This window comes from Hydra viridissima, unplaced genomic scaffold (assembly GCF_058129835.1).
Source record: "Hydra viridissima isolate aposymbiotic clone 2 unplaced genomic scaffold, HvirCarnegie_v1 scaffold_5, whole genome shotgun sequence".
Lineage (NCBI taxonomy): Eukaryota > Metazoa > Cnidaria > Hydrozoa > Anthoathecata > Hydridae > Hydra > Hydra viridissima.
The window spans coordinates 15,827,471-15,853,461 of record NW_028324304.1 but is presented as its reverse complement, the minus strand read 5'-3'; the positions used below and the strand labels follow the sequence as shown (position 1 = coordinate 15,853,461).

Genomic DNA, 25,991 nt, shown 5'->3' with positions numbered 1-25,991 from the left:
TTTTTCTTTCAATATACTATAAGTATATTTTATGGTTATTGCAGTATTTCACGGAGTTCTGAAATAAAAAGCAATTATTTCAATACTTCATGTTGTACTAAAATAAACAGCGGATACTAAATGTACTGAAATAAACAGCAGTTATTTTAGTACAACAATAACTACTGAAATAACCAAATATATATCGAACAAGTTCACACCATAAAAATATTGAATTAATCACTGGTTATTGGTACAGTAGATTATTTGAAGAACCAACTCTTTATAAAACAGGTAAAAAAATGATAAGTTTAAGATCCAAAACGATTTTGAAAATATTTTTAAAGAAATTAAAAGCTCCTTTGTTACTCAAAAAACATTCAATAAACGATAAAAAAAAAAAAAAGCTAAAAAAACGTAAAACAAGTTCGCGGCATTGTTACTGTCTTGTTCTTTATTTGCCGCCAGGAAATTTCGTCTCTAAAAACTAGTATCTTTCATTTTCTACTTCTTGGATTTGCTTTCGTCTGACAACTAGAGATTTTCTAAAGTATATGTTAAAATACCGGCGGCAATTTTCTTCTTTCCGCTGTTAGTTGCCTTTATTGTTCTAGCTCTAGGAAACAATTTTGAGTTAAAATTTGCAGGGAACTGATCTTGTTAAACATTGTTGCTGGTGTAAATATGGATAAGAATTTGGATGAAAAAATCCAATTTTGTAACCTTAAAAGTATCGATAAACATAATATTCCCTTCAGAAAAAAAACTAAATTGTCTAACTTTGTGATCTTTTTGATTAAAAATATAAATAGGATAATGAAAATGATTCAATACCTTATATTAATGCTGTTCAAAAACACAGAAAATAAATAAATGCAAGACACTATACCTGATTTTGAAAAAAAAAAAAATCATCTTTTCACTTGTCGGGTTGAAACCAACATAAGCTACTTGTTAAAAATTACCTCAAAATGTTAATGATGAAGTGTTCTTGAAATGCACTTACAGAATGTTTATAAAAGAATAACTATAAAGAATAAGTTACATTGACAGATACTTTGTGTTCAACCATTTTAGCACGTTTGTGTTAGGACACTTAAAATGTTTTTATCTCCGTTTCGTCAGCATTACAGATCTGATGAGGCAAAAACAAGAACTTTTGTTTCACCACTGTGTGACTAATGAAATCGTTTATTTAAAGCTTTATATATACTTTTTAGTGCGTGACATTTCACAATTACAATTGCGAAAGAGTGCATTCCAACAAAAATCGAAATTAATAAATTTATAATTATAGCATTATTGCAAAATTCAATTTTGAAATAACACGTTTGTAACGTATATTGATATAAAATGCACATTTCGTTGTGGTGAAATAATAAGTTAGGTAATTAAATAACAATTTTTACCAAGGTTAAAAGTTGCTATGTTGCACAGTTGATATGAATGTTGCTCGGGGTAATAATTTTGGTTACTCAAAAATAAAAAATTCTCTATTTTTTTGGGGCGCCATTAAAATCGAATTTTTTGGCTCATAATCTTAGTCATGTTTAGATTATGAGCCAAAAAGTGATTTACAAAATTATTTTATGATACTGTTAAATAAGAATATACTTTAGTAAAAACAGGTTAAATAAAACGTTGTTAAGTGCTTAATTATTTTTAAGTCCTCTTACATCGAGCGTCAAAAGCTTATTATAAAGTATCGTATACTATAATTTCTTAACAACGAAATAAGTAGAGAGTAATCATTATAAATATGAAGCTCAATTTCATCTTCTCTTCTTCTTTGATTCACATTTACTAACTAATTACAAAATAAAAAATTAAAAAATATAATTTTTAGAAATTTATTAGTGATTTAAAAAAGTTAATAGATAGTAGCTATCCATTGTTATATTTGATTAAAAAAAACTTCATGTTAAAACCATTAAGCATTTAAATTTAAACTTTTAAATGAAATTGCTCGTCTTGCTAGTTTAAATGTTCATAATTTACCACACATAATTTTTAGATTAGATTAAATGACTGAAAATGCTCTTGAGAACTTGTTCAATGAATGGAAAATCGTATTAGGAATTAAATAAAAACAAAATCTAAAACAACTGCCGGCTTCATACATCAGAGGTTCTTAATAAGCTTTAAGTGATTAAAATCTTATTGGAAAAAAAGTGTTGATAACTATTTGCCTCATTGCTAAGTAGAAGAACTAATATATCAAGTCTGAATATTTTCATGATTAAGTAGTGAATTTGTAATGCCATTAACAAGCAACATTTTCCATTGCTTCTCTGTTTCCAACTGCATTATTGATTGTGAAGTGTTAAATCAGTTCTACTCTTTTTAATGCAGTTTTTGGCAGATTACAGCAAGAAGTAACAATCTAAATGAAATTAAATATTTGTTGCAGCCTGTGACTTAGAAAATTACTGTTCTCTGCTTAACAAGTTGGCAATATCACCTTGTTAGTGATGGCATTATGTTTATTATTCTGACTCAGTTTATTCAAATTGTAGACGGTGGTAACCCAGCGGGCACACCAACGTCGATTCAACCTTAAATGATGTTGGTTTTTGGTTGGATTAACGTTGAATTAACGTTGGAAATGGAAAGGATGGACGACGTCACATTTGCCAACGTTTGCTAACGTTATAATTTGAACGAAGCCGATATGTTATAATAATCCTCGATGTTTTTCCAACATTAATTGATGTTGAATTAACATCGAGCAATGTTGGAATAACAATATTCTGACGTTAGAATTTTTCGGTTGGTTTAACGTTAAAAATGGATTGGATGGTCGAGGTTATATTTGCCAACATTAGCTAACGCTATAATATTGAGAAAAAACGACATATTCCAATATTACTCGACGTTATTCCAAAATTAATTAATGTTGTATTAATTAACATCGAGCAACGTTGGTATAACAACAATCTAACGGGGCTTTTTAGGTTGGTTTGGCGTTGGGTTAATGTTTGGAATGGAAAGGATGGACGACGTAAGTTTTGCTAACGCTAGCTAACGTTGTAATTTAGACGCTAAAACGAAATGTTATAATATTTATCTTGACGTTTTTCCAACATTAATTTAGTTGGACTAACATCGAACAACTTTGGATTAACACATTCAAACTTTGCTTAACGTTTTTCTAACGCTTATTAAACGTTTGAGTAGATCTACTTAGCTGAAGGTTAACGTTTAATAAACAACAGTTTTGACAACAAAATGACAAAAAAATTGGTTAAAAACGTCGATTTACAAAAACATTTCGTGGTAGAGTAATTTCGTTCATTAACAAATATTTCGAGGGAATTTTTACATAATAAATTTAAAAATAAGAAGTTAGTTATTCTCTTGTTGCTGCAGTTTTTTGGGACATCATTGGTTGTGCTTTAATTTTGTTTTCGCCTGCCATCTTCTACATTCATCTTGTTTGGTGCGTATCTCAGAATTTTCTGCATTTCAAAATTAATCTCTTTCAACGTGTTTTCTTTCAAAGACATTACCAAGGCTAAAAATGCACAGCTTGGTTAATATAAGTTTTAATATCTATAATATCTTTAATTTTATTTACTATTAACCTTAATATAATAAGTGCAGAAACGTTTAATGTTCAACGTCGTTTCGTCATTAGTTACTAGTCTTTGAATTAGTTACTAGGCTTTGGAAAAGCGCGTTCTTTAAATGCACGCGGTCATTGAAGAAAGATCTTTTAAGCGAGTTAAATCTTTTTTCCTTTTGGAATTTAATTATTTGTTTAGATATATTACATAAAGAATCATATTAAGATAAATAATCATCGTTAAGATCATATTATAATTGAAGTAAGTATATGAAATAGTTATATATACATTTTTATTAGATAAAGTAGAAAGGATTTTAATTTTTTAAATCGTTTATATTTTGTTTGTTTTAGTTTTTCTTTTAGCAGTTTTATTTTTACTATTTTATTTTTTAGAAGGAAAATAAGGGTATGGATGTCATTTAGAGCTATACTATTGCAATCTCCATAAAATGGTTATTACTACTTTGAAATTTCTCTGATGCTATTAACTATTATTGTTCTTTTTTAGAAAAATTAGAAAGTAAATTAAAGTTTTGTGCCAACACTGACATGGCATGTCACATGTTATAGTATGTAAAGGTCAAATTTTGTTATGAAGATTAAAGTTCTTATGAAAAAAAAAAAAGAAGGTAAAGAGTATTGTTTGTAAATATATATTTTTTTTACTTTGAATCTTTTTAAATTTTCTCGCATCATTTTTAAAATTTTTGTTTGCAAACGTTTATTGTTTGCATATATGCTTTTTTGATATGTATGTGTATGTAGTAATGAGTGCTGTATAGTTGTTTTATTAATGTGTTTTTATTATAATGTAAAGTGTTTTTTTATTGTTTGTGTATGTGTTAATATGTGTTATATAATTGTTTTAAAAATTTGTTTAAATATGTATATAAGGTATATATTTAACCTTATATACTTATTTAAACACATTTATTGTGTTAATAGTTGGTACATATGTGTTTTCAAAGTGCTGTGACTTTAGTCTTTACAAACTTTACAAACCACAGACTTTAATCTTTACAAATTCATGTTTCAGCCAATCTTTTTTAGGTTGTTGACACCTTTCAAATGCATTCTTCACATTTAAAGTGTTGGGCCAAAATACTCTATTAGTATCCTCATCTATCTAATTTATTGGTAAAGGTTCAATCCTGATTTCCTTCAACCAATTTGCTCGTGCATACGGACCGCTATTAGACATAGTTACTTTTTAATTTTTTAATATATAATTAATATAAATCAATATAAATGTAAAGTTGTCACTAAAAATTAAATAACCATTTAATAACTAAATACTTTTAGTAAACAAAGCATTTATAAAAACATCAAACAAAAACTAAACACAAGTATTTTATAATACTATTCTCATTTATTGTGATTTTGTTGCATTAAGTAAACATAAAATATAAACAAAGAAGATTGAACAACATTTTTTCATCAAAATTTTAACTAAAAAGAAATAATGATACAAATAAAGTTATTAATGCTTTTCAGGTGCCAGAATATTATCTCTAAAGCTATGAAGAAAAGGGAAAAAAACTAGTGTCCTTTTACGCGGTAAACAAACCATTTTATTTCGAATATCTTGTTTACAAATATTTCTTTTCTCCGTTGAAATATTTTGATTTGCAACAAATATGTCAATACATCTAGAGTTACAAGGCTCATTTAAAAAAAAAAATCATATCTTTTAAATTAAAAGTTTTACATTGAAAGTCACTATTTGTCAATTTTTTAGTGATCTTAATATTTTCTCCACTAGTTAAACAAAACCAACTATCTCTGTCAGCATTAGCAATTTTATCATTTATATATTGGTGAGTAATGCTTTCACCAGACTTTTCCAGTTTGGAACTTCGTTTAATGATTTGAATTAACAGGATTATTGGCATTGCACAACGAGTCTGCCGTAGTGTGAAAAAAAAATTTCGTAAAAATGAAAAAATGATTTCCACATTCTTTTAGGCACTATCCAGCTAAGAATATGTGAATGTTTCGAAAAATTGAGATCGTTAAAAAAAAGTTATCACGTTCTGAAATTGTGCCTTATAAAATGGCTTAGAAAGGCCAAAAAAGTTTTTCTGGATTACCTCGAAAAGTAGCTGAAATATATATAACACGATGTATTACTAAGTTGAAGAGGAGTGAATGCTCTACAAAGCGGTATATCTGAATTTTTTGTACGTTTCAAAACAGAGATGCCACTGTAATTTAAACAACAAGTTTATCAACTACATCATTAAGAAATAAGAAACATCGAAATCGACTGTGAAAATTATTACAAAGTTAGACCGGAATCCGATAACAAAACATCAATATACATCCATTTTACGGCATTCTTCAACCGATTTTCTCCGGACAACTTATGCCGAATCATTTCGTTCGATGATTTACTGTAAAAACTTTCTAATCTATCTTCAGATCCTGCTTTGATAAACTTATTTTTGTGCACAAAAAATCCGAGATGCATCTCCATCATGTGAATTAAAGGGCTTGTCCCATAACGGCCAACCGTTTCAAGACCATTGGCTAGGGAAGCTGTCGAACAACAATCTCTAGAAGCAGAATAAACCTCTTCGCGATTACAGCAGTTCTTCAGAAGAAATATTCGTTTTTGTTGAAGAAACAACTTTCTACCACTTATCAAAATCTCTCAATTATGCAAGTATTTGTTTAAAGTGATCAGAAATTAAAATTGTGGCGAATTAGAGAAGAGATTCACACTATCTCTTTACATCGTTCCCATGAAATTTCGAGTAGACAATATCCTCAGCCTTATTATCCACGTTAAGGTTCCATAAGGTTCCAATTTACAAAATCTAGGTCCTTATTTCAGGAAAAGAAGTATACGCCTAACTACACCTAACATAACTAAATGCATACTGTCAAGTACGAAACCCAAAATACATGGAAAACCATAGTCTACAAAAACACATTTACCTAGTTGATACAATGGCTAATACTTTCCTTGTGAAAAATCTTGATCACTTCTTAAAGCACATCCGATGTCGTTAAATACAACTATTTTCTTTATAATCTCCTTCTACTGTACATATTTCATATGAATTATAACAATTGTGAGGTTTGCTCTTACAGGTGCATCACAACAGAAATACTTTAATTTTACTTGAAACAATTGCCCATGGAAATTAAGACCAATCTCTAATTAAGCCACTATACTCTTCTAAAAAACCATTTATAAAATCAGACACTGGATCTGGTTTATGAGTTCCACAATAAACAGCAATAAAGAATGGACTCAACCCACTAAACGAACAAAGTATTGGCCATAACTGGGTGTTACTACTTTTGAATAAAGGCAATCCATCAATATTGACGAGAGATATGGGATTTAAGTCTGGAAACTCCATTTGAAATTCCTAAATAAACATACTTGCCACCACTTAAATATAGTGATTCTACATACCTTGGAGATTTCAACAACCTTCTGCTATCTATGGGCAGGTCTTTATGCCCATTATTTTTCAAGATGGATAACAACTCAATTATTGAAGCACGCGTGCATTTATTTTTAGTAGCCCATGAAGCAAGCTTTTCCTGTAAAACATTACGGTGCTTAAAGATATCATTTCTATAACTAAATTTTGTGTATGAACCTGATGGTGGTTCACGAAACAAGTATTCTGATGAAGCTGGCTGACTTATATTATCTTTTTTTTCTTCATTTATAATTGATTCACTTTGGCAGAATGTTTGTTGAGTGAGTAAATCATTCAGTAAATCAAAGTAAATCATTTAGTAAGTCAAAGCTTCCTCTATAAAATTGTTTTGTTGGCGATTTTGTAAGCGCCAGCTATTTAAATTAAACATTTAAACAATATTACCTAAAAGATCAGCATATAAAATTTAAAATAGTTAATAAGTCATCCATATATTGGCACAATATACACATGTTATATTTATATAACATAATCTATTTTAATTAAAAAAAAAATTATTAATATCTTTATTAATAGACACGATTCAATTTTATATTGTTTCAACTATATTTTATACTTTTGTACATTATATTTTATACATTTATTTATTGTATGATAATTGTATGCAGTTTTAAATAATATTGTAGTTTTATCATTTATTACAATACCCACAGTTGTTTGGTTCAAACCATGGTTTAAACCATTTTAAAAACTGTAAGGCTATGCTTACATATTCTTAAACTTAGTTGTTTAATATGAATGCACTTATTTAGAAGCATAAAAGTAAAAAGTATTTTAAAAAAATTTCGATTATATTATGACATTCAGTTATTATTTTTGTTATAATCTTATTACCCGTTTAATTTAACTCACATGTCATAAGAGGTAACAAAGCAGTGGGGCTACAACCTCACTTTTAAAAGTATGGGGGGCTTTTGGTGTTATAGCCTCTCACCCCCCAAGTTTTAAGTCTATTATTTCAAAATTTATAATCTAAATAGTAGCAAATGACATCAAATGCAAGCAAATATAATAAATCACTGCAAAATCAACATTTTATATTGTTTTAACTTGTGGAAACAATTTAAGTTAAACTGCTTTTAAAAACCAGCTAAACTCAACTTTATAGGTCAGAATATATATTTAAAAAATAAATTATTTATGTTATAGAGTAGCATCTGAAGCATGATCATTCTGTACACTCGTCTTCCTAAACATACTCCGGGATGCGTTCAATTTTCACATTTTCCGCACTTTACCATTTGCCTAATTATAATCCTCAGTGTGGCACGATTATTTTTGATTTTTCAACTCCCGCTTCAGACTAAGAAATATTTTCACTCGTAAGCACACTATTATTTGATGCGTAAATAAACAATCAAAATATTTACTCCATATTTACCTTTCCTTGTTACATTTATCCGAGGCTAGCCACACTTGGCTACAAATGCAATAAAGGGAAAACTGGAAGTATTTTTCCTTGCAGAACCGTAAAGCTATTTCGGACTTTGGAAACATTAAACTGATTTCCCTTCGCACATTGTAGCAAATGATTCCTCACTTGAGAATCGTCAAAAGCAACATAATTTGGATTTATTCTAGTATCAGCAATATGTTTTACGAACGCTAATCCATACAAGCTACAATCAACGATATTTGTTTGTTGCTGCACTGGTTTAACACGGACAGTCAAAATATCCTCAGTGCAATACATTAAAGTACAAGTTTGCCTAATAACATGATTTTTTACTTCGCCACGAAACATACTGTCTAAAAGGGAAACCTCACCAACAGAACATCCATAAGTAAAAATTGTCAATCAGTGGGGATCACCATCATATAACACCTGGACAAAAGATGATTTTGGTATATCAAATAAAAGATTCTGTCCATGAACAGGGTCTTGGAGATTACATACACCTGAGATCATCTTTTGGATGGTGTGGATAACAGTGTCAGACAACATGTGTTTTGCCGAAATATCTAGCAAATCATCTGAAGAGAGATTACAGTTAGGTGATAAATGATATCTTTCTATAGGGAATTCGTCATTAACATCAGAAGCAACTATCAACTCTTCAATAAAGATATCTTTCCCATTAACAGGTTCAACAATGTTCTCCTCAACTGACTCTGTTGTATCACTTTTTTCCATCAGAAATATTTTAGAAGCAGCTGCTACTTTATCTTTATGAGAACCAACACGATCACTTAAAAGTTTTCTTGATTTACGAACAGGAATTGGAATGTGCTTGTTTGATGGACCAGCCAACTTGACCTGTACTCGAGGAATTGGAATTCCAGATTCTCTAGTTCTTGCTCGGTTAAGTTTATCTATTAGACTAGCAAAGATGTTGTGCATAAGAACAATTTCTTCTGAATTTTCTTTAAACTCAAATGATAGGTTTTGGATGGTTGTGAGCATTTCTCTAACATTCGCTCCAGGGCAAACACTTGTAATATTTTTAGATTTCTGACTCCAACCTTCAGTAACAGTCTTTCCTGTTTTATGGTGACTTAAACCTTCTGGCTGAATATAAGGTGTTTTTCCGTGTGATACTTCATAATCATCTGCATCTAAGTTCAAGTAAGGTGAATTTAGATACAGTGATGACAGTGCACTCTATGACCAAGCAGGGTTTTATCTGAATACCAAAAAGAAATGCTTGCATGGGTAGGCCGTTGACATCCAATCTTGACAGGTACATTTTGGCATTGTGAAATCATCACCAAAAAATGCAAAATACTTAATAGCAGTCTTGGTTCAACTAGATACAGCAAAGACTCCATGCTTGATTATGGTGACCCCAGACAAATCTATGTAATTAGCTATATCTTTTTTGATCAAGCAATGCTTCACTAAACTACGAGGACGGTTGTACAAATAATTTGGCACCCAACGTCCATATCTTCGGTAACGTGCATCCATTTTGAAGTTGGCATCAGTATAACTAAAAAAGAAAGATATTTAAAGTTTTATTAGAAATAAAAAAGTTCTTCAACATAGTTTTGAAATTCAAAAAAAGGAACAAGAATGTTTGCACTAACCAAAAGTTAACCTAAAAATATGCTTGTTACATATTCATACCAAGATCAAATGGACTACTAATGATCTTATTAAATTTATGTAAACTAGCAATAAGCAACCCGTAATACGGGTTATGGTCGGTCTGTTACTTTATAGTGGCTGTTTTCCACAATTTAAAGTTGCGAAACCTTAACTAATAACCTTTTAGAAAAACCCCTTCAAATTAAAAAAATTGAACCATTTGTAAAATTAAAATTAAAAGTATGCGGAGGTAATATAATTTACCAATTATTTAACATTGAGTAATTTACAACTGACAGATCATATCAGTGTAAGGCAGAACCATTTTCCTCGATACTAAGTTCAACACAATATGTTTTTAGTTACTAACACAAAATAATAACACTTTATCATGCTTTATATTGACGAAAAAGTAAGGCTATATTCTTGTTATATTTTTTATAACATGAACTTTAATTAATAAGATTAATATTAAGCGAACGTAAATTATACATGATTTGTTAATTTTTTGGTATCCCCTTGATACATTTTTCTTTAAAACAGGAAATTGTCTTTAAAACGTTAAATGCACACAACGAAATAAATTTATTAAAAATAACTGACAATTATTATATATGGCACTAATCTGACCATTTTTATATATATGTCCTCTGTTTCAATAGCTTTTAGTAAACGGTAATTTACTACCATTTACTAAAAATTCCTTTTGTTACTCGAAATTAAATTCTCTTAAATATTTTGACACTAATAAAGGACCTCCCCAGTTTTTGCCTTAATGGTGGTCAAGAGAATAGTTATTTTTATTAAGAGTAGTCAAGTTTTTGATGAAGACCTTTTACCAGAATAATGAAATGTAAAACAATGATTTACGTGTATAAGAATTTTCTTTTTTTAATATTTATAAGAATTTAACATATATAAAAATTTTTTCTTTCCTCAAAAGTGTTGCAAATGCAAACTAAGCAAATTAATTAGTTAAAAATCTTATAAAATTTAAGTAACTCGATATTTGAAAAATGCGCTAAACTACAATATTAACCACCCATTTAAAAAGATTCCCTAAATTACGTACAGCAAATTATTAGGCTTAAAATAGAGAAAAATTTAAAAAAATTGACCTAATTGCATACATTTATATTATTTTAACTGACCAAAATTTACAATAAAAGGTAATCAGGTTTCTTTTTATAAATCGTATTAATGCGTCAATCGTAAATCCTAAAGAAAAAAAAAATGGAATTATGATACTATAATTACAACAACAAAAAATAAAAAATAAAACACCACATAAAAACTGAAAATCGATTTACCTATTTATAGTAACCCATTTTGACATGGCAGTTAATATAAACATTTATCGAAAATGTAACAATAAAATCTGTTTCAAAGTACAAAAGGATTAACAATACTATATATATTTATATAAAAAAAACAATTTAAGATATAAATTGCATTTTTAGCATAATGTTGCCTTGGCTTTCAGTAAATAACTAAAAGCAGTAAGTACCAATAATGAAACAACTTATAATTCATTTTTTACAATAGTCACCAACATGAAGGTGTCTATTGTTAAAAATGAATACCAACACAAAACATCACAACAATAACATAACAATAGAATATTTACATCCTTGATCCTAAAATCCAGTGAAGATAACAAACCAAATTAAAATATGAAAGGCAAAATTAGAAAACCAATTTAAAGTTAACTATATCTATCTTTTTACTAAACATATAAATACATAAAAGAATACTTGTTTTTATGTACAATATTAGTTATTTAATTACTTCAAATTTAGGACATGAAAACATCCTAGATTTAAAGATCAAGGTTGCATACTCTCATACACATTACGCTAAACATTAACAGACATTATTATATTTTTTTTTGGAGAATAATTAAAAAAGGCTAGACAACACAACCTAGCTCCAAAGCAGGTTGACAACACAACCTAAGCAGGTTGACAACACAACAAAGGCTAGACAACACAACCTAGCTCCAAAGCAACTCCGCCTGGCACTAAATGCTGCCAAGTCACAACTCTGCTATAAGTACATCGCTTGGCTGGCAAGGATATCAATCTTGCTCAACATAATGCCAAATCACACCACTTTGAAAACATGGAGACAACATAATTTAAACATATATACAACTATAAACAAATATGGTTTTATATAACACATTTGATTAATAATCTTTTCAATTTGATGAAGAGTAGCTTGTTCAGCTATTAGAAGTGGGACTGAGTGGTGAATGAAATCTTCCATCATAAAAGCTTTGCATGTATTCCAGAGATGTAAAGGATTGTCAGGTTCACAAAAGGTCAAAATAATTGAAAACAACTGTCTAATTTTCTTGGCATATGTGTTAAAACCGCCTCAGAAAGAGTATTCTGCCATTCAGTGTCATCTTGCAACAGGCCTTTCAAAACACATGCTTCACAAAACGTTTCAAGGACAATACCATTAACAGTATGCACATCCTCCCAAGATGTTGCTCCTTTTGCTTGCAAAATTAACAGTCTAAGAAAAAACAATTCTCCAGTTGGATTAATTTTATATATTCTTATTATCACCTTATTACCACCCCTTTGTCTAACCTTCCATTTACAATGTTTATCATCAAATATAAAGTGATAAGGAATGTCTACATACGAATAGCAATGTACTCTTTCGTTTTCAGTATTTAACTTAATCCATGCCATTAGGTGCATATCACGCTGAGCTGCACGATCTAAAGCCATATGTTCTGCTCCTTCTCTAAAATACAATAATTGATTTTCAGGTATGTGTTTACCAAGTCACAGCACTTTAAAAACACGGAAAGAACATAATATAAACATATGTACAAACTATTAGCACAATAAATGTGTTTAAATATGTATATAAGGTTAAATATATACTAATATATTAAAATAAATAAATACCTCATATACATATTTAAACACATTTTTAAAACAATTATGTAACACATATTAACACGTACACAAACAGTAAAAAAACACTTTACATTATTATAAAAACACATTGATAAAACAACTATAAAGCACTTATTCACACACACATACATATCAAAAAAGCATATATGCAAACAATAAACGTGTGCAAACAAAAATTCTAAAAATGATGCAAGAAAATTTAAAAAGATACAAAATATATATTTACAAACAATTCTCTTTACCTTCTTTTTTTTCTCATAAGAACTGTAATCTTCATAACAACATTTAACCTTTACATACAATAACATGTGACATGCATTGTCAGTGTTGGCACAAAATTTTAATTTATTTTTCTAAATTTTCTAAAAAAGAACAAAAATAGTTAATAGCATCACAGAAATTTCAAAGTAGTAATAACCATTTTATGGAAATAGCATTAGTATAACTTTAAATAACATACATACCCCTGTTTTCCTTCTAAAAAATAAGATAATAAAAACAAAACTGCCAAATGAAAAACTAAAACAAACAAAATATAAACGATTTAAAAAATTAAAATTCTTTCTACTTTATCTAATAAAAATTTAAATCCTTTCTACTTTATCTAATAAAAATTTAAATCCTTTCTACTTTATCTAAATAAAATTTAAATCCTTTCTGCTTTATCTAATAAAAATGTATATACAACTATTTTATATACTTACTTCAATTATAAGATGATCTTAACTATTATTATTTATCTCCATATGATTCTTTATGTAATATATCTAAACTAATAATTAGATTCCAAAAGGAAGAAAGTTTTAACTCGCTTCATGGATCTTTCTCCAATGGCCGCGTGCATTTTAAGAACGCGCTCTTTCAAAGCTTAGTAACTAATGACGAAACGACGACATTAAACATTAATTTTTGTAGGAATTATATTAAGATGGTGATTTAATGAGACTACATGAGCTTCATTATAAAGACTACCCAGTAAACATCGAACAATTGGTAAGTAGTTGGCCCGATCCTAATAACCAACTATTAGCTACAGTTGGCGCAACAGTCGGCTATTTAGTTGGTATCGTGAAAAAAACGTAACGCTTTTACCAACACTTAGCCAACTGTTTTTAAACTATTGGTTGCCGTTAACGGCCCAACAGTAATAAAACAGTTGGCTAACAGTTGGTACCATTACCGGCCCAACTATATGATTTTTTTTCGCGATTTTTTAAATTCGCTTTTGCGCTTAAATTAAAAGTGCAAAAGTTATAAATCATGTTTTGAATATTGCTTAATAACAAAGTATAACTTTGCTTTTTAATATTTAATTTTCTATCTAATAGTGATTGTTTGTATATCAGATTTTACCAGTCAAACAGTACTACTGTCCACACAAAATATTGTATTATTTATTGATAACTTAGCTGAATACACAAAATAAACAAATTTTTAATCATTACACTTTTATTTCCAGATCATTAAAGAAAAATATTTACAAATAAAAAACTGAAAATATTCTATTATTGTAGTTAATATTATTAAAGGTTTGAAATTAATATTGGCAGCTTTAATTAAAAACAATATTTTAAAACGCTAGTATTTAAAAACGTGGCGATTTATTAGATAATTGTTAATAATAATTAAGAAAAATTAGAATTATAAATAAAATCAAGATAAATAAGCTTTTATAAATTTGCAAATGAAAATAATAACTAAATATTCTTTTCATTGATTAACTGCAACTGATTTTTTATAACCTTGCTTTTCATCTTTCTATTTATTCGCCCATCTCCTTGATCAATTGCGCCCTGAAACCATCTTGAAACTATGGGGTAAATATCTTTATCCTTGGAATTCAGATACTGAATTCTTACTGTTGCTAAAAGAATAAAATGAAAATAAATTTAAAAACTCAATTTATTTTTTGTTTAAATATATATTATTTTTAAGTTATTTTTAAGCTTTTACACGTATACTTTGCAAATCAAGAATTACCTTAACTGGTTAGCAGTTTTAAAAATAAGTGCATATGATAACCGAGAGCAATAAGCTTATACGTTCAAGACAAACTTCTATATGCTCTTTAAGAATCATATAGTTGAATACTAATAAATCATGGTCTACATTGGCAATTAACGTCTCTAGTTAACAATAAAATACGGCATTAATAAGTTCAAGACACCAAGGGAGAATATAATATCTTACAATGTCACAACTAATGACAACACCGGTAATTGTCATAAGTACTAACATATTATATTCTTTCTTAGTGTTGTAAACATATTTTTGTAAATATAATAATACAGTTGACTTTAATAGACTAAAAATTTACATAATTAGTAATACTTACATAATAAGCACTTTAACACAAAATGATAAAATTGCAACTTAATCTTGCTCATTCCAGTAGCTATCATCTTACTTGAAGATCCGTTTAGATTAGAAAAAACGCTAAAGTTTTTGGAAAACATGGCTCCCAACACACGTCGTATGTATTTTGGACATTCAACTTTACTGCCAATAGAACGCAGATATTCGACCTAAAAACAAATAATGCTACATATTACAACTTTTTTTATTTAAATTATTTTTTCAAAGGTAAATGAAAATGTAATGGGGTATAATATAACTAAAGTATTATTAAATTACCTTTGATAATTTACAATTATAAGATTTATAAAAAAATTATCTTTGATCTTATAAAATAATAATTACTAGTTTAAACTCAACCTGTAGACTGGTAGAAACATAATATAAAAAATAATTTCAAATTACATAGAGAGCCATCTCAGATTTCATCTGTAGCATAAAGTTAAGCCTCTCCAAATCTTCCTTACTTTCCATTGGAAGGCCAAGGGGAACAACAATGTCTTCATTATCCAAAAAACTTTGAACTTCTAAAAACTTATTTTTTTGCTCCAGTTCTTTTAATCTTAACTCCAAAGCTGCTAACTTCTCTACAAACATACATAAATAATTAAATAATATTTCATTGCATTTGAATCTTATTGGAAAACTGGTTTCAAAAACACAATCTAGTTATTAAATTGAAGACACATAGATGAAGGTGTTATGGAACTCAAATATTTGGAGTTACAGTTTTAAACATTCATGTTATTTATCCCTGTAGGTGAATTGATTGCTGTGAAAATGGTATTCTAGCACATTTTTGTGCTGTGTTATTAAGGTCACGCGAAAGAGCATTACTTAAAACCTTTATCTGCATAAAAAAGTAGAAATGTTTATTTTTGTAACATGAAATATGTATTTTTTTAAAGCCTTCATCCATTTATGACTTAAATTAAAAAACAAATTTTTTTTTTACATAAAATATAAATAGTTTTCTTTTGTCAATATATGTCAGCATCATAATCAATGTATGTATGCATAACACATTTACAATGTATAACAAGTAGTAAAACAAAAAAACAAAAAAAATAAATAGTTTATCCAAAACCTTACTTTCCTGATCCCCAAAATTTTGAACAGTTTTCTCATAGTTTTTAGAAGTCGATGCCCCTTTTAATGAAATGCTATAATTATATGCATTATATGAATATATATATATATACACACACATATATACATATAAATATATATATACATATAAATGTATGTACATATAAATATACAGGGTGACCACAAAGTATCCGCACAGATAAAGAGCTTAATAAAAAGCATGTAGAAAGTATTTGGAACACAAATTTTATTTTAAAACATTTATTGAACTATAACAATTATGATTCAAAGATTGAATTCGAATTTTCCTCCATCAGCAAAATAACAGGCCTGTAGGCGTCTCGGGAATGCTTCGACGGTGGCGAGCAAGTAGGCAGGGTCCAGAGAATCCCAAGCTTTCAGTAGTGATTTTTTTAAACTTTCAATATTTTTATGCGGCTTTTGGCATGCCTTTCCTTCTAGGACGCTCCAGACTGAGAAATCTATCGGGTTAAGATCGGGGCTCGATGGCGGCCATTGAGAAAAGTTGATAAAATCAGGAAAAGTTGCCGCACAAAAATCCTGAACTGTCTTCTTTTTATGGGCTGGAGCTCCATCTTGCATGAACGTCCAAATACGATTTCCAAGTTCTTTTTGAGCCCAAGGAACAATTTCTTTCTTGAGCATATCCAAATAATTGTCACCGTTGACCTTTATACCTTGTGGAACAAATATGAGCGGTGTCTTAACATGAGCCGTTATCCCGGCGAATACCATAACTGAAGCAGGATGAGAACTGCGTGAAACCGAGACATTTGGTTGAGATTTTGCCCAAACTCGATCGTTCTGCTTATTAAGAATGCTTTCCACTGTAAAAATCTTTTCGTCAGTGAACAAGATGTTGCGATAATCAATTCCGTTGAAACGGTGCAGAAGTCCAAGAGAACGGTCTTTACGTTTGACTTTAGCTGCTTGAGAAAGAAGTTGCGACTTGTTCTTCTTGTATGGTTTGAGCTTAAGCTTCTTTTTGATTATCTTTGCCATTGAAGTTCGTTTTATCCCCATTTTCTTTGCGAGACCTCGAGCAGATTGATTGGGGTTCAAACGCAGGCGATCGCGTACCTTTTTCACATTGCTCGCAGTGATCACTATTCGAGGTCTTCCGGATTTTGGATGATTAGAACTTGTTCCCAACTCGTCAAAGCGTTTAATTGTGTCGTAAATTGTCCGTCTTGGCGCATGTAAACGGTTCTGAATGTAGCTCGCTGAGTAGCCTTTTTTGTGAAACTCGATGATAGATTGACGATAAGGAGAAACGCGCACCATTCTAAAAAAACCAATTGAACATAGTTTACAAAGTATATAAAGTAAAGTAAATAAAGTTTATGACATAATATTAACCAAAAACAACAAATAAATAAGAAAATACATAAGTGCTTTTATGCTTATATTTTCACAAGATGAAACCGTCTCGTGTGCGGATACTTTGTGGTCACCCTGTATATACATATAAATATCAGGGTGTTAGCCAGCCTGACAACATCACATACAACAAAATTCCCAATCATTACAAAACTCCCAAAAGGTCAAAAAGCAAAAGATAAAAACAAACAAAAAATAAAAAACAAAAAACATACCATGTCTTTAATGTGTTAAGTTATTTTATGTTATAAAGCATTATAAAATGTGCATTATATACGAACTACTTAGTAAAAATACGTAGTGGGTACGCCCAAATACTCTGTTTATACTGACAATAAAGCACATTTTATTTGTATGTATCTATGTGTATATATATATATGTATATATATATATATATATATATATATATATATATATATATATATATATATATATATATATATATATATATATACATAGATACATACAGAAATATACACGTAAACATACTACTTTACACGCACATATACATTTTAGCTGTATTTTAACTTTTAATAATAGTTATAATAGAGCTAAAATGTCTAATACAAATGCAACAATGGTGTCATTATAAAAATAAATTAAAAAACTCAACCAATGTCAAAAATTATATCTGAATGTGTAACTAATGGATAAATGGAAAATATTTGTACTTACCAGCGTAAAGGTTATATTAAGAAGTGTAGTAGAGTTTGAGTTTAAAAGTTTAATTAAACGGTAAAAAAAGCGTTTGAAAGAAAAAAAAAGATAAATAGCTTCAAACTAAACTAACTCTATTGAATAGTTTTAATTATTGAATGAATCTATTTGGATAATTTTAATTATTAGTCGCATGGTCTCAGTGAATATATTCACTTAGACCATGAGACTTATTTTTAAAATACATTTATAAAACTTACGGGAAACTTTAACAATTCAAAAACACGCGGTACACAGTCAGTTAATGGTTGGCACGAAATGCCAATAGTTAGCCAACTATAGCCGATACTGGCCCATCAGTTGGACTAACTAAAGCTTGTTTACTGGGTAATGTCTCTTTAGGTAAGATTGCAATAGATGTTATTGGCACATGGTCATCTTTCATGAGACATTTAGAAAAATCCGTAAAATGAAACCCAAAATAATCAAAATATTGGAAAACAAGTAGTGTTTCTGACTTATGTTTATTCAGGCTTATGTATTCCTTTTAATAAAGATAACAAATAATCAAGAAATGATACCTGTCTAGTTTATCACTGAAAAACTGGTCAATAAGCAAATTCAAAATTCCAGTCCTTGATGAGTTTTTATATCGCTGTAAGTAAGAATATTTGAAAGACTCACTTTGCCTTTCCAGACCATTGTTTGTAATGCAATTAACAAGAAGACGATTTTGTCTGTACCACCAAACCCATCTCTAAAGGAAAAGGTGTCATTTTTTTCATATTTATTTGTGAAGCCAAGTACAAAAACTGGGAAGAACCCATCCTGTTTTTAGGCGGACCACATCTAAAGGCTTGTACTTTAACAGAAAAGAAATGCATGAATAACAAATTGAAGTGTAATAACGAAGAAGATTCCTCTCTAATTTGAACTTTAATTTTTCCCCATAATATTCAAATTAAAGAGATTGTACTAAGCTTATATTTAATGTTAAATACCTTTGTGATTGGAAGCCAATTATTTTCTATATATTGTTTTAACTTAGTAATGCTTTCTTGACACCAGAAATCAGATAATTCCAATAATCTTACAGCATTCTCTTCCTCTTGACTTGATTTTGAACAGGCAATACATCTTAAGAGAAACAAAATCTCATCTTTTCTGGCAGAGCAACGACTGGAGAACTTTTTTAGCCAACGATCCCAAGACTTTTCTCTGTGAAAGTCACAGATAAATACTTCACATCTTAAACATGGATTCAGAATAAATGTGTTTTAATGATAACGGAATTGTTTGTTTTAATGATAACGGAATTAATGTTTGTTTTAATGATAACGGAATGTTGTTTTTAATGATAACGGAAGTGTTTAATGATAACGGAAGTGCAATATTAATAGAAATGAATTTATGCATTTCAGGTATGTTAACGTGATTTAGTTTTATGAAAAATGAAAAGAGAAAATGAACTTCTAGTATAAATACACACCAACAAAAATAATTTCAAGAGCTCGCATCTCAGCAGTGCAATTGTCATTTATGCAATAAAGAGGTTGAAAGTCTTCATTCCAAGACTTCATGATGCCAAGTGCTTCAGTTATTGCTTCAAAAGGTTCACTTTCGCTCACAAAAGTAGCTACAATTTGATAATTAAAGTTAAATAAAGTAGCCACAATTTGATAATACAATTTGTCTTGACTACTTTGAAAAATAAAGATAATTAATATCGTGTGATTTTGTAAGATTCATCCAAAAATACCACCTTATTTCCATATTTTTTTTAACAGCTTTTTTTGCCAAAATGCTTGGTATACAAACAGGAGCTCATCACTAGTATCTCTCTCTTTAGGTCGGAATTAGATGTTTACAGAGGCATCAACATTCTTCCATTCATTTACTTTGTTTTCCAAACATTCCTGATTGATGATTGAATGTCTAAAACATTAAAAGTTAGTGTTAGATTTCAAAATAATAGTATGATTACGTAATTTACACATACTGTAAAAAATTTCTAATATAACTTGGTAAACTGGTTGAGAACATATTTCAGATATAATAAATAAATAATAGAATCCTCATTTAAATACTTTTACAATTTAAAACACTTGCAAAATAGAAATCCAAACAATTTTAAAAAAAGAGCTACCTTTCTTTCTTTAACTATGTGTAAACGACTTATATCAGTTCTTGGATAAAATCTTCTGTTGTTTGCAGCAGGAGGATTTTTTTTACTGAGCATTTCATTAACAGTGATTTTTAAGCCTCTTCAATTCACGCACATTAGAAACACCCTCTTTAATTTATTCAGAAATTTTTACTAACTGTGGATCAGTTTTTTGGGACAATAGCTCACTCTAAGTTAACCAAAAAAAATTTACAATAATTTGACTACCATGAAAGTTAAGAAAAAAAACAAAACTTAACATAATTTCAAATATATTTGGTGAAGATATTTTGTCTATTTACTGATACTGAAGACTATTATTTATAGTTTAAAAAAACTGAGACTTTGCAAATTCAGTTAGGTAAGGCAGCTCAAGCATTACTACCTTTCCTAGAGGATGATTCATGTGAATGTTTAAGCAGTCTATCTCAATTAATTTCCTATCAGCTATAACAATCTTTTTTTGTTGCAATAATTCTTTTATTTCTTTCGACTGTTTCTTCTTGCCATAACCACTTGGATTTATAAGCTGAAAAAAAAAAGCAGTAAGAAATGTGACAATAAGAAGTTTAGATAGCAATTGTTTAAAAGAAGGAGAATAAGGAGAAATGATTTCCTTAAAATTAGGAAAAACTCTGTAAACTTATTACCTTTGAATCACTGAAATATATCACTTCTTTTTTAATGGCTTTTGCAGGACAGTTAAATTTTTTGCTATCCTGTATAATGACATATTCTGTTTGTACCAATGATCCATTTTCCTAAAAAAAAAGAAAAAAAAGTGTGAAAGTGTGCTTAAATTTACTTGGCGATGATACCAGTTGAAAAAATAGAAGTCACTTCATCTTAATTTCTTTTGTTTCAAAATGCTTCCTCTTTACAGCAGTGACGATCAAACCCATGATGACAGTTAAATCTTTTTGTAGATAATAGAATGTAAGGAGAAGCAGAGATATCTTCAGATATTTCCCATAGTTTTTTGTGTGTGCTTGCATGCATGTCTAAAGTCGAAAGAGGAACTGATTTGTTTGGTTCCAAGGTATCAGAATGAGTTGATAATAAAGAACCAAAGTTATACAATATCTTATTTATAAAGTACTAGCAAAAAGCAACCCGTAATACGGGTTATGGTCGATCTGTTACTTATTTTATAGTGGCTCTTTTCCAAAATTTAAAGTTGCGAAATCTTATCTCATACCCTTCTAGAAAAACGGCTTCAAATTGAAAAAATTAAACTATATGTAAAATTAAAATAAAAAGTATGTGGCAAAGTTGTAAATTGCTTAAATAAGGTAAAATAATTTGCCAATTATTCAACATTATTTGATTAATGTACAACTGACATTAATCATATCAGTGTGAGGCAGAATCATTTTCCTCGACATTACTAAGTTCAAAACAATACGTCTTTAGTTACTTAGACAAAATAATAGCATTTCATCATGCTTTAAATTGACGAAAAAGTAAAGCTAAATTCTTGTTATATTTTTTATAACGTGAACTTTAATTAATAAGATCAGTATAAAGCGATCGTAAATTATACATGAGTTATTAATTTTTTGGTATCCCCTTGATACATGTTTTTTTAAAAAAGGAAATTGTCTTTAAAATGTTAAATGCACAACTAAATAAAAATATTAAAAATAACTGAATCTTTGACCATTACTATATATGGCACTAATCTGACCATTTTTATATATGGCCTCTTTAAATACTTTTTAGTGAACGGTAATTTGCTACCATTTACTGAAAATTCCTTTTGTTACTCGAAATTTAATTCTCTTAGATATTTTGACACGATAAAGGACCTCCCTTCACCGTTTTTGACTTAATGGTAGTCAGGAGAAAAGTTATTTTTATTAAGAGTAGTCAAGTTTTTCCAAATTTGATCTAAGACGTCTAATGGACGTCCAGTAGACCTCCAAATAAAACACCTTTCATCCGTCCATATAAGAATTCCACGGACGTCCTTTTTAGAAAAGTCCATTGGGTTTCTAAGGAAGTCCAATGTTTACTGAGATGATCGTTGTATACGGGCCACAGTAAACACGGTGACGTTCAGAAAACGTTTTTTACACTTGTAGTGGAAACGTTTATTCTCAGAGCTTTTTTGTCCAAATGAAACGGTGATGGGCCTGGTTGTAATAAACGTTTTAAAAAAGGTTTTTGAGTGTTAATTGAAAAGATTTAGTTTAGGAGCTTTTTCCGTTCTAAGGAAACGGTGATGAGACGGTTTTCCGACGTTTATTGGAAACGTTTATTTTAGGAGCCTATTCCGTCCAAATATAATGGTTTAACACTTATTTAACATTAACAAACGTAACATTAATTTCCTAAAAGTTTAAGCTTACTTACTTTCGCAACCAAAATTTCGGTTCTAATTGCAAAAATTTATAAATAAAGTTTTAAACAGCATAAATTTATCATTATAATGATAACAGCTATATACAGGGACTTAATTCAAAATAACACAACAATAACTTAAAGTAGATACTAAATGTTAAAGAGATTTGCAATAACTATAATTACAAAAAAAGCGTCTTTATTTTTATCTTCCGCCCTAGGAGCTCTCTTTAACTAGTCTCCTATTAGTCGATCGACATTTTCTTTTGCTAGTCTTTCCGTTACCAGAGCACCTACAAAGTAACTAAACTCAAAAAAAGTTCATATTTAGGTTTTTGTCTATTTTATTTCATTGTAAAACTTTTAAATCATATTAGAAAGAATTATAATGTATGCATTATAACATTGAAAACCAAATGGTTATTAACCACTCAAGAACTCCAGCAAAGGTGCGGCATTGCATGACATTACTAGACAAATATCTATGACGTTTGTATTAAAATATTTAAAAATAATAAAAAATACAATTGACTGTAACTAAATATACTCAAAACATGATCTTATAACTCCAAACATGATCTTATAATTACATTACTTTTATGCTTTTCTAAAAATTGAAAATTACCAAGTAGAGCCTTGTACAAGTAAGTTGTCTTAAACTGTTGTTTTCCAATTTTTCCCACCTTACTAAATTTAGCTTGTAGCTTTTTTGACATTGTCTTGTATGAAGCATTATTTATAATTGATGATGGTGTGTTGCCACTGATCTGTTTCAATCGGGTGACCTAAAAAAACTCAATAACCCATATTTTAAAAAAAACAACTGTTTAATAACATATCAATATACAAACAACTGTTTAATAACAAATAAACAATTAGTATTTAATAATAGAAAAAAGTTCTTTGTTAATAAATATTATTACTTTTTAATATTAGTACAGTGTAATATGACTTTAAGGATTGTTGAAACAAATATGTTCATGTAACTGTCACTTTTTTCAACACATTGTCTTCAGAGATGGTGACTACTGAATAAAGTCTTTTAACATTACTAAAAGAAAAATTCACAACATTTAACCACATGTCAGCTGCACTCACTTGAACATTTAAGTAATATCTCATATTTACTTCACTTGCTGTTATACAATATTGTTAATAAAGCTTCATTAATAAGATTTGAAATTTACGAAAAATATTGAAATGAAATAAAAATTAAAGGACAAAAAATTTTTTGTTTTGCCAAAAAATATTAAGTTATTAAAGTAAAAATAAATTTTTGAAAGTTTTTGATACTGTACTATTTAACAAAGCCTATCCACTTAGCAAAACTCCTGTTAATTGGCCAAAAATGCACTCTGGGATGTCCTGTCGGACCTTTTCCGCAACTTACAAAGATTGTTTTTTTTATAGATTAACTCTGTTGTTAGATCTTTGAATTTTCTATAGATAACTCTGTTGTTAGATATTTAAATTTTTTATAGATTAAGTTTATGTGTTTCAGTAAGAATGAAATAATGGGGAAAAGAGAACAAGTTTAAACTTTTTTAAATTATTTTTTGTATAACATACACTCTTAAAGCATAACATTTTTTAATATGCATTTCATTGCATAAAAATATATTGAAAAAATAACAACATGTTATATCAATTATGAACAATACGTGCAAGTTTTTTTGAGTTTGACTTATTACGTGGATTCAGATACCTGTTTAAAAATTTTATGAAATAAAAAATTCTGGTAATAACAAAAATCCAAACAATTTTTTTTTCTAAATTATGTGCGTGTTCTTCATACAGGTCATACAAAAACTGAAAGTGACAGGATTCTTTAACTTTATTGATGAGAATCATGGCCAGTCCCTTTCTTTCAAGATATTTTTTTATGAATTTCAAAAAAATTGTTTCCATTTCACTAACTAGAGACATAAAAGCTGATGGATTGTCAGTTGAACCGAGAAAGAGTGTATCTTTACACCCAGCCATGTGTGAAAGAGCTTGTTTGATTGATTTCATTGAGATTTCGCCAGTAAACCTATAAAATGATCTTGGTACAAAATTAGAGATTTCCTTAGCTCTTTTTACTTGATAAATCCCACAATCTGTGATTTTTTGATTGCAACACTTCACAAATTCAAAAACTTCAGAAAACAGCTCACTAGTTAAGGTTAGCACACCATTTTATGTGACACGATATACTTGAGACATGATATAATTGCTTGATTTTTAACACCGCAAAAATTCCATTTCTCAATCCAATACTTTAACTCTTCCAGTTGAGAAATACTATCTCCTTTTGAAGTTAGAGCATAACGCACAGTGTATCGCTTCATTCAAGCAAGGTGGACAAAAATATTTTGTTTTGTAATTTCATTCCTAAGAATGTAGTTAACAATATTTTGGTGTTTTATTGATTAGTTATGCAGTAGGGTAGCCTGGGGGAGGCAGGGGGCAAAGGGGCTCCAAAAAGTCAATTATACATTAAAAAGTTTTTTTTTTTTTTTACTTTTATTGTAAAAAAGGCGATATTTTAATTACTTTTAAGTTTTTAAAAGTTTTTGTCTTGAAAAAGATAATTAAGTAATAAAAATAAATATCGTATTTCAAAACATAAACAATGTAATAAAATATTGCCTAAAAAAAAATATACTCACCACAAATATACTCACTACACTACGTTAAATAAAAAAATATTTTATTAATAATTAAATATTATCGGATGTCTAAATAATCTTCATCGTCACACATAATTCTATTTTCAACAAATTGTGGTGGTATTATAGGTGGGATAATTAAATTCAAAACTTCCAACGGTAGTTTACCAGTTTTCTTACTTAATAATTCTTTGTGAGTTGATGACAGGATCTGATGTTACCAAAAGCATATTGAGCAAATCTATATTTGTGCAAATATGTAAATTTTTTTTGTATGGTGTTTGCGCAATCAACGAAAATCTTTCTTGCGGGCTTCTTGAGACTTCCGACAGTTGTCCTGTTGGAAGAAGGCATG

At 29.0% G+C, this 25,991-nt stretch overlaps 2 protein-coding genes and 2 pseudogenes across 4 annotated transcripts in view; 1 reads left to right on the top strand and 3 right to left on the bottom strand.

Annotated features, from left to right (window-relative positions):
* LOC149888907 (uncharacterized) overlaps window positions 1-25,991 on the top strand; it is a 280,117-nt gene that overhangs the window by 28,169 nt on the left and 225,957 nt on the right. The gene's annotated exons all lie outside the window — the stretch shown is intronic.
* On the bottom strand, window positions 6,504-7,470 carry LOC145186836 (uncharacterized; annotated as a pseudogene).
* Window positions 8,147-25,315, bottom strand: LOC145193566 (uncharacterized; annotated as a pseudogene).
* Window positions 11,222-13,503, bottom strand: LOC149888925 (uncharacterized). 3 transcript variants are annotated; one of them, XR_016452634.1, is made up of 3 exons: window positions 13,218-13,465; window positions 12,692-12,796; window positions 11,222-11,254 (listed from the first exon to the last, which is right to left on the bottom strand). XR_016452634.1 is itself a non-coding variant. In XM_090087990.1 (2 exons), exon 2 carries the CDS (start codon window positions 12,778-12,780, stop codon window positions 12,361-12,363), a length of 420 nt encoding a protein of 139 aa, XP_089944116.1. In that variant the 5' UTR covers window positions 12,781-12,796; window positions 13,202-13,503; the 3' UTR covers window positions 11,825-12,360. The 3 variants fall into 3 exon arrangements, 2 of the variants coding, with proteins under 2 accessions (XP_089944116.1, XP_089944115.1); XM_090087990.1 differs by lacking the exon at window positions 11,222-11,254 and having other exon boundaries at window positions 11,825-12,796; window positions 13,202-13,503; XM_090087989.1 differs by lacking the exon at window positions 11,222-11,254 and having other exon boundaries at window positions 11,831-12,796; window positions 13,218-13,491.